General features: G+C 47.0%; 3 protein-coding genes across 3 annotated transcripts; 1 reads left to right on the top strand and 2 right to left on the bottom strand.

Moving 5' to 3' along the window:
• Positions 1 to 796: 796 nt before the first annotated feature.
• On the bottom strand, positions 797 to 1,847 carry FIESC28_10885 (uncharacterized protein; the record flags this gene model as incomplete). Its single annotated transcript, XM_031165015.1, has 3 exons — positions 797 to 823; positions 867 to 1,396; positions 1,445 to 1,847. The coding sequence occupies 3 exons, from the start codon at positions 1,845 to 1,847 to the stop codon at positions 797 to 799; spliced, it is 960 nt and encodes a 319-aa protein (XP_031010928.1).
• Positions 1,848 to 2,403: 556 nt separating this feature from the next.
• FIESC28_10884 (uncharacterized protein) lies at positions 2,404 to 2,964 on the top strand (the record flags this gene model as incomplete). The annotated part of the gene is made up of 1 exon (XM_031165014.1): positions 2,404 to 2,964. One exon carries the CDS (start codon positions 2,404 to 2,406, stop codon positions 2,962 to 2,964), a length of 561 nt encoding a protein of 186 aa, XP_031010927.1.
• A 3,039-nt stretch (positions 2,965 to 6,003) lies between these two features.
• On the bottom strand, positions 6,004 to 7,455 carry FIESC28_10883 (uncharacterized protein; the record flags this gene model as incomplete). The annotated part of the gene is made up of 1 exon (XM_031165013.1): positions 6,004 to 7,455. The coding sequence occupies one exon, from the start codon at positions 7,453 to 7,455 to the stop codon at positions 6,004 to 6,006; it is 1,452 nt and encodes a 483-aa protein (XP_031010926.1).
• Positions 7,456 to 9,354: the final 1,899 nt, after the last annotated feature.

Here is a 9,354-nt window from a genome sequence, read left to right as displayed (position 1 = left end):
CCGCGGGTACAGCAGGGGTGCTAGAAGCTCCACTATTCTTGGACCGCGGTCAAGGAAGGTGCGGGCTTCGTGCTATGTATCTGACCGTAAGTAGTCCCAGTCACACTTCATTTTAGTCATTTTTGCCGCTCAGCCACTTCCCGACTTTGTTGCTTACCTGATGTGTCGGGCTGCAATGACACATCGTGACTTATGACCTGTCATAGGTGTTGATATCTAGTCAGGCCATTTCAATCATCTACAACGCCAGAGTTACAACTCTTTTTGGGGCAAACGGCCTCCAACACGGTCATCATTTGGGACCCTCGCAACCGAAGAAAATCAAGCGATTTCTTCCTCTGCGCAAGATGGTTAGTCCCCAAATCTAGCTTGTCGACATTCCGGTACTAATTTTACCAGGATCCCAAGGCTCCCAAGGATCCCAGTGCTGATCTGGTAGAATCTATGTGGGATTCTGCAACTCAGGTCAAACCAAGAGTATATACTGAAGCGACCATGCTGTGGAAAAATAGCGCAGCTTATTTTCGGGGACCGGAGGTGAAAGACTGGACTACAATGAAGAGCACGGGGCAATGGGAAGTACCGAAAGATTGGTGGGCCTATCTGGCAGAAGGGGAAATTCGGATGTTATGTGAATAGCAAGACCGGAACTGTATTCAAGATAGCCAGAGTTTGGTTATTATATCATTTAGAGTAAACTCGTTCATCGCGAAACTGATCTGGGCCGGACTATCGGCTGGACCATGAATTTCCATGCTTAGGCATTTTGACAGTGCGATACCTTGCATGACTTCGTCTAAATACTTCCGACTACTGCGTACTCCTGTACTAACCAAGTTTCCCAACAATCCATCCCAAAGACTGACTTTGGTCTTGTTGAGTTTCACTGAGCCGATGATCCCCACGCTTGCTCCGCCAGGGAGGGTAAAAGCCCTCTGCTGTTCCATTTCAACGATTTGTATCCCATATAGCTTCATGGCGAGGGGCACCACCGCCGAGGCCTCCACATCTAGCCAGAGCCGGCATTTAGCTGGGTCGCGCGGAAATGATGCGAAGATCGAAGCAGTATAATCGCTGCGAACAATTATATCACCAAGCTCTGACTCAAAGACAGACGGTATTTTACTGGCGTTTGGGTACGAGTAGTTCCATTCCGGGTCGGCGATGAATATCGGTCGGCTTGCCTGATCGAGTGTATGAAGCTCTTCGGTCGGCTGGGGAGCAGCAGGGTGGGAGACTGGGTTCGCATTGTCTGTCTGTGTGGTATCCGAGGTCATATTGTTCGTGTTGGGAAGCCTGGTCACGACAGACAGCTCGTCGTGGTTATCAAGCGACTGAACGCGCGGTCGCTTTCGGGCGTTCGATGGGAAGCTAATGCCGACGCGCTCCAGTTGAGCTACAAGATTAGAGAATTGACATCGATCAAGGAGCTCAGTCTACTCACCACGACGAGCTTTCGCGCGCCTAGAGTCCCAGAGCGTGTGCTGAACACGTTGGGTTATGGACGATTCCACCGACACCTTTGACACATTGTCAGCGATAGTAGAGAGATTGTCAGGTGAAATTTTGCGCAAGGTTTCGTCCAAATGTTTATCACCCCTGCTCGCTAGGACATATGCTAGCCACGAGTAAAAACCACAATCTTGGAAGGTAGATGAGATGGACTCTGATCTGTCGAGTGCTTGTAATGCGGAGTCAATCCCATCAAAGGCTCTGGAAATATCTGTTTGTTTTTCTCGGAGGTAGTCTGACAGTTGCTGGGTGATCCTCGTCAGCTCCTGCGGAACCGAAGAATGAAAGCTGGGCCCCTCTTGGTAGGGAGCCATTCCACCAGAAATTCGGTTCATTGCCGGTCGAGGATTGTAAATCGAAAAGACCAGTACCATCCATTTGGCTGACCGCGGGCTGACCGCGGGCTGACCGCGAGCTGGAATGTGTATCTTATCACACAAAAAAACAAGACGCGCTGCCGTGTCACCGGACACTCCTATGGACCACGTGGCAGACATTGATAGGCCAGACAGGTTTCCGTCCCACTTTCTGACAGCATCCGCCGTTGGTGACGTATAGCGATGCTAACCTGGTAAGAGTCCTACATTTATGCGCTACCGCGGGCAGACCGCGGTTCCTTCTGCTGCATTATTCCTCACAGGAGGAGAACCTTGACCAGCAGTCTCTGATTTGCTTGCAATCTCATAGAATGCGATAGTAGCAGGCCGCTTTCAAGGCCACTTGACATTTCATTGGCAAGCAAATCAAACCTTGCAGCCGACAACAAATGAGTTATCTCAGCTCAAGTGGATAGTCGGCATGTATACAAGTATTTTATAAATAAGGGCCTTCTTGACAAGTACTTGCCCGTCATTATCAATTGTCTTCTACTAATCTGACTTCACGATCAAGATGGAAAACATGGATATACTTCTGCAACATCCCTTCAACCTGGCGGAAAACAAAAATGAGAAATCAGACACCAACAAAGCTTGGGCAGAACGCTATAAAACAATCACCGACGGCCAACTTAACATTCATACTACACCTCTCCCCGACGGCACGATTGATCCCGATTGTTGGTCAGCATTTGTGCCTGAAGATCGTGATGATGTATGGAGACGTGGGGAGCAGTCTGTTCATCCAAATGCGAGAAGCAAATGGGTTCTGGCGAATGAAGATGACGTGACAACATGGTTTCAAGTAGAAATTGTAGCACCTGTCTTTTCCAAATTTCGGCGTTTTGGATCCGTTCATCATCTCGGCAAAAGTCCTCCTGACCGTGGTGGGGTTATTGTTGATTCGAGAATTCGCTGGGGGACTCGTACCATCGCTATTGGCGAGTTCAAGAGAAACATCTTTAAACCTAAAACGTGGATTGGCAAAAGGCTTTATAAGGACAAGGAGCAGCAGCGACTCAGTCGAGAGATCCGAGGGCAAGAAATATTCTTCGTCGTATGCACAGTCTGCTAACGAGATGCGCTAGATACGCTACAATAAACGAATGCCCGCACATCTACCTTTTCGATGGCGCGCATCTGGTTTTGTTCCAATTCAGGGCTAGTTCGTTGAAAGATTTCTCACGCTGCGATGTGGATTGTTGGATCTTCCCACGCGTTAAAGAGAATTCATCAGAAGCTCCATCCATGGCAATTAAGTCTCTCAAGAAGTCCTTTTTCCCACTAAAGTCCTTGAGATGGAGAGCAGAACCCAGCCGACGAAGCCACGGGTTCGGTGCAGTGACATCATTCTCCGCCTCAATCCGCTCCGCCTCTCGGCTTCGAATATCTTTGCCCTTACTTTGGAATGCGTGGATGGCTTGCTGAAGTCTGACTTGTGACTCACGATCTTGAACACTTGATTGTTCGAGATTCAGTCCCCTTGCCACTTCGAATAGTTCACTTCCCGGCCCCCTAAGGAACAGCCGCTGATAGTAGACCCCCGTCCTCCATGGACTATTGCTCCTCTCCTGCTCTGCCACAGCAGCTGAGCGACGCCCTCCCTTGAGGTCTAAGCTCCAATGATGCTTGACCCCGAGATGTTCTCGAATTCGCCTCAGATCTTTGCCTACGTATGGGCAATCGGGCTGGCAGGTACTATGCTCTGGGACAAACTCGCACCGAATACCTCCTGTACCTGGCGGCCCCAAAGCTGTAATTGGTGGTGCATTGTCGGGCCTGGGTGGTAGATTATTGTGAACCTCTTGCTGACTGTCAAAGATTTTGTGCTTAGATGCCCATTCTTGTGCATCCTTGATCGCCTCGATAGTAAGATGATGTGGTTCACTACGAAGATGCACCCTAATTTGTTTTCGTGTAACCATAGTCCGGCATGAGCGGCAGCAGAGAAGCTGTAGTTCTGGATTATATATAAAGTACTCCATTGCAAAAAAAAAACTTGAAAAGATTAAAGTCTTACTTTACACTCTAAATTTTATTGTCTACAGCGCAGTACTAAATACTTTCCCTAAACCCCTTTATTTTATATCAACAGTTCCAGCTGAATGTGACCTGAACACGATGAGACGCTGCTGAACTCTATAAGTGAAGAACGTACTCTGATTCGTCGTGGCGGTCTCATCCATGTTCACAAACCCTGTCGCCCAACAACCATCGAAGAAAAAAGTCTAGAAGTGAATACGCAGTTCATTAACGAAAACTATATATTTATATACTAATATTAGTATCAATCAACTCACAATCATTTACTGCATATTCGTACTCACTTTTAACTTACCCCGATGACCATAGCGCCAAAGAAACTAATCGTCGGTAGACGTTCATTTTAATCGTCGCGCGACCCATGTCCTGTTAGCGCCACAAAATTTCCCATACAAACTTAATCGTCGGTTGCCAGCCGACGCAAACAATAAATGTCAGGGATTACCGTATGCTTCCACCGCCAGCATGACGCACCCTTTGTCCTGTAGCCGTCACGGCAGAGCTCTTGTGATACATGACAGTAGAAGCAGCTCAGGAATCTTGCCTGCCGGTCCTTTTTGTAGTTGATCAGGCCCTGGAAGTCCATACAGCTAGTAAAGGATAGGTCTTTTGTCCCGGCCATTAGATGATAAGATTTCGTCTTGCTTGGTAGAAAACACCCACCGGATGTATTTTGAACATCAGGGAACACTTATGACAAGCGGACATGCCTACGAATGCCTGTTTAACGCCATGCCACAACTAAAAAATTGCAAAAAGATTTCTTTCGACGACGAAAGTCCTCCTTGGAGCCCATCTCGTCTGGCAGAAAGTTTTGGGGTCAAATTACAAAGGTCTCCGACAGGACCCGCTGCGAGCGATGATTTCATCACTCGTCTTCTTGGTATAATACTTGCCCCAGAAATCGTTCGTGAAACCAAGATCGAGCATCTTGACATTCATACCGGCTATTGTACGGAAGACGTCTTCAGTCTCCGTCTAGATCAGCTTCCGCTCTTGCTGTTCCGTATCGAAAGTCTACGCCGGCTCCACCTCGTTATCAATAACGTATTCACCCAAAATCGACTTCATGATTTTCTGGCCTACTTACCAGGCTTAACAGACTTCAGTCTTGACGTGTATGGCAAGTCATCTCTCCATAGCCGTGCTGGTATTATTACCGGCCTTTGGATCCCAAAGTTACAGACGCTCAGCTTATCTATGGTGACCTGCACAGCCACCGACCTGAAGAATCTTGTCTGTAACCATCAGAAAACGTTGAAAGACATCAGTTTCACAAGCATTAAGCTACCTGACGAGCGAACTTGGCAAAGTGTGTTCGACAAAATACTTGGTTTCAATATCACCAACTTTCAAATGTATGATTGCTTGGAGGATGAATCAGATCCTGAGAATATGGAAGAGCTTAGGCAGCATCACCAAAAGTCTAGGGCGGGTTTTGTGGCATGAAGCGGACGCGGTACTATGGGGATATTGAAAGTCTTTTAGCTGGTTAGCGGATGGCTGTGACCCAATTTGTAGTAGTAGTAGTCTATATCGATAATAAATGACGCAATGAAGCAATATTCTGCTAGATTGGCTAAATTACACTGATCAATTAATAAGTTCCCTGGTCCATCGGATATAGCCTTTGGTATCTTTCTGCACTTGCAATATTTAGTCTGGATTATATAATGCCCAGTATAAGCCCGGTTAAGCTTTCTATCGTCTTCCCGTAATTAAGCTTTACGAACTTACAACTTTTTATGGAAATCCGATAGCTTGTTCTGGCGAATCGTAACAAAGGCCGGGCGTTTCGAGCTTCTGCACCTTTGCTGGGGATAAAATGGGATGAGTACTTTGCTCCTGAACAGGTAAGGGGTCCATTATGACTAAGCTCGGAAAAGTATATAACATTGGATGAAACGGAAAATATCGAGGAGACGCTTTACGAAGAGAATAGGTATGTCAGATTCAGCAAGCAATAGCAAAACCATGCCGTTTTTTTGAATCTGGAGTGATTAAGTTCAACAACTTGACAAGGGTCAGCTGACGGAAACGCGACGCGTTTCGTGTTTTAGGTTTTCTAATTTCATAAGTACGGTACTGGAAACGCAGTGCGTTTCATATAGTAATACTTGAGTAGGCCGGCAGAGAGATGGATAAGAAAAAGCAAGTGCTCGAGTAACTGATCAACTAGTCCTAGATACCTGGAAAGGACTGGGATGCTTGGCGGTGCGCTTGCTGTGGTGGAATTTGAATACCACTTGGCTCTCAGCTCGGGACTGTTCCAGATGAGCAAGATCAGCCAGATCCTTGACTTTTCGCCGGCTGCTTGGCAAAGACTATCGGCCACAAAATAGCCAAGCGCATCGTCGTTTGCGTTATCCTGCAGCTTGCCCCACGGTATAGCGGGGATAGTAACTGGCTGCTCATCAAGGACAGAATAGTCCTTTTGAAAAAGAAGGCCCTGAAATAAGACTTTTCTGGCGGCGATAAGAGAAGACTGCAGCAGCTGTGCTAGGTTGGGCAGCGGAAGCCTGTTACCTTTGAATACAAGGTCGAGGTTATCCCAGCTGATAAACCCGGGGGCCGCTGTATTACCCTTGGCAGCTATCCCGTAACTGCGAAGTCGCAATACATACTGCATCGCCATGGCTTCGGCCCCTGGCGTGCTGCTGAGCATGCATTGTGATGTCCGGCGTTCCACAAGGTTCAAGATGCCCGGGGCATTCAGCTCAGCTTCTTCGGTGCTGAGACCACTGGCAACGCCCGCTTCGATGGCATTCCATCTGATCAGATGGGCCTCTCTTAGAATGAGTAGACGAGAGATAGATACAAGTCCGGAGAGCCACGGCGTAACCGTATCGTAGCTGTACCATGACCCATCCGGTGCAATGCTGAGGACAGAGAGAAAAGAGACCATGATGCTCTCATGTTCAGAGTCTTTAGTCTGCTGACGAAGAATGGTCATGAATAACCTCAAAGTCTCTCGCTTTAGCCCTTCCATCAGCTGCGTAAGTACCTGATCAGGTAATTGCCCTCGCGCCGCCTTCCACTGGTCTTCCAATTCATCACCAACTGCCATCAGGTCTTCGTATGCCTTCTGTTGCTGACGGCTGACTTTAAACGGTGGCCTCTCGGTTGGATCTTCAAGGTCGAGGCAACGAAGAGTATAGACGATAAGCTGCTTGAGTATGCTCGCATACCTTCGCTTCGTCTCTTGCTTGTGACGGAAATTGAATGGTTTCCGGCTGGCCGTGTTTATATCATATCTTGCAACCTCAAATCTGGCATTAAGAGGAACCTCTTGCCGATAGATAAGCCCCTGGGCTTCCCAGATTAACTGATCAAGTACTTTAAAGACCATAAGATAGATAAAATCGTATGATTCATTCAAGCCTTCCGGACTTAGATCTAAATCCAGAGAGATGAGCCCACGCAGAAAGTCCTTCTTATCGGCAAAGCCCTGGAGATGTGTTACACAGCCGAGCCGGTCGAGCCAAGGAGACGGTTGCATGAACTGATCTGGCTGCTCCATCATATTGGCATCCTTTTGGACGATCAAGGAGCGATTAGTAAAGAAGTCCTTGATGGCAACTTCCTGATCAGATGGTTCCGTCGGTCTAGCTTCCGGATCAACCTCAAAATACTCGCTCTCCACACAATCACACCGTGGTACTACCACAGCCTCGGAAGGCTTCGGATGTAGAGCCACTAACCGTTCCGGTCACTTGGAAGGTCAAGTAACGTGAAGGTGTAGGGTGAGTAATTAAAGGAGGACTGTGCAACTGGAAACGAAAGACATGAATTGTCGCTGTTGACAAGGCTCAAGCTCATTTTTGTTTGCGGCAGCTAGTAGGAGGCATTAGTGCAGCTTTTTTCATCAGCCAGACAGTTTCATTCCAACCCTAATATCTGCACTTCCTTACCTAACTCATATGAAACCATGAAATATCCTTGCGATGAAACATGGAGATAATCGACATGGCCGTCAATAAGTAATTCCAGGTCTCATATTGTATTTTGATCGACAACGAGACCATCTAGTAGTTTAATTAATCGCCTGTAGCACTTTACGCAAAAGGACGCGTCGCGCTCTGGCTAAACTCCTGTTCCGATCAGCACTAATGTCATATCAACTCTGCACCCCGGCAATAATCAACCCTGCTAGGTTTAAAGTGGGTCGATAAAATCAACTCTGCCAGAGTTTATCTGGGACTGTAGTACTAGGCACGGCGATTGGGCAGTTGGAGAGGTCCACGGATGATTGTGTGAGGCGCTTCAATGTTTAATGATGATTTTCGATCAAATGGGGGCGTTGCAGAGATGCCTGGGTGTTAGCAATGGGTTAGACCTGTATCGAATATAGTAGCTATCCAGCGGCTATTATTATTTATAATCAGCAGCAAATCACCAAACCATCGTGGTACCCTACCCTACCCTATAGCAGAGCTTGGCCCTTTTAACCTTATCTATCTGTTTATACTTCTTGGTCATTATGGGACTCTTATTTATCACAAGTACCGATGTACATCTTTGACCGGCTAAGCACTTATCTTTACAAACCCCATCTTATTTTTAAAACCAGGGACCCGGCGCAGACTGGTGGATTTTACCCAAGAGATATCTAATATCCAATGTCCAATGTGCTCCAAAATCGGACAGAACTACAAAGAGGTCAATTCTGGGACGGATATTATCGTATTATGAACTTTCAGTTTCTATTAAAGTGCCACATTATCCTATATAATTGTGTAGATTTATTATGTTACTGTGGAATACAGAAGCTCGCTCGTGTAAGACATGGCTGAAAGCTCCCTGGTGAAGCTGCCACAAGAGTTGAAAGATCGTATCGGAAGATATCTCGATCTCAAAAGCATCGCTCGTGCTCAACTAGCCTCAAAAGGGATCAGAGTATTTCTTCCTACTGAGCGGCAGGCGCTAAACAGACATAGTAGAGTTTGGGAATCTATAATTCCTTCTAAATATCGGGATGAAGACTTTTGGAATCGGTTCGCCGAAAAGTGCGGTGGCAGTGCGAAGGATTATGACATGGTGCTCTTAGGGTCCGACCTCGAGTATCTCTACTATGCAGACGATGGAACAAAGAAGCCTCCCCCAAGATATGGGCCTTTGCATCTATTTCTCCGTATCGTGAGATATGGCGGTGGTGATTATGACGCTCGTTCTTTCATTTTTGAGGACAGGTTCTCACCAGAAATCACTGATCAGCGCATTATCTTACACACATCTGATGAAAAGGAAAGGAGCACCGTATCTGATGTTTGGAACCTTGGAATTACACGGACGTCGGCGGTCTTTTGTAGGCTGAATTTAGATCTGCATAGGGTCAGTGTGGACTCTGAAGTTACAGGAGGATATTACATTCCCAACCCGTACTGCACATCAACCTTCCAACTACACCAAGTACCTGGAAGCA

Source organism: Fusarium coffeatum (genome assembly GCF_003316985.1).
Source record: "Fusarium coffeatum strain FIESC_28 chromosome Unknown BRIP53273_contig_343, whole genome shotgun sequence".
NCBI classification, from domain to species: domain Eukaryota; kingdom Fungi; phylum Ascomycota; class Sordariomycetes; order Hypocreales; family Nectriaceae; genus Fusarium; species Fusarium coffeatum.
This window is presented reverse-complemented; position numbering and strand designations above follow the sequence as displayed.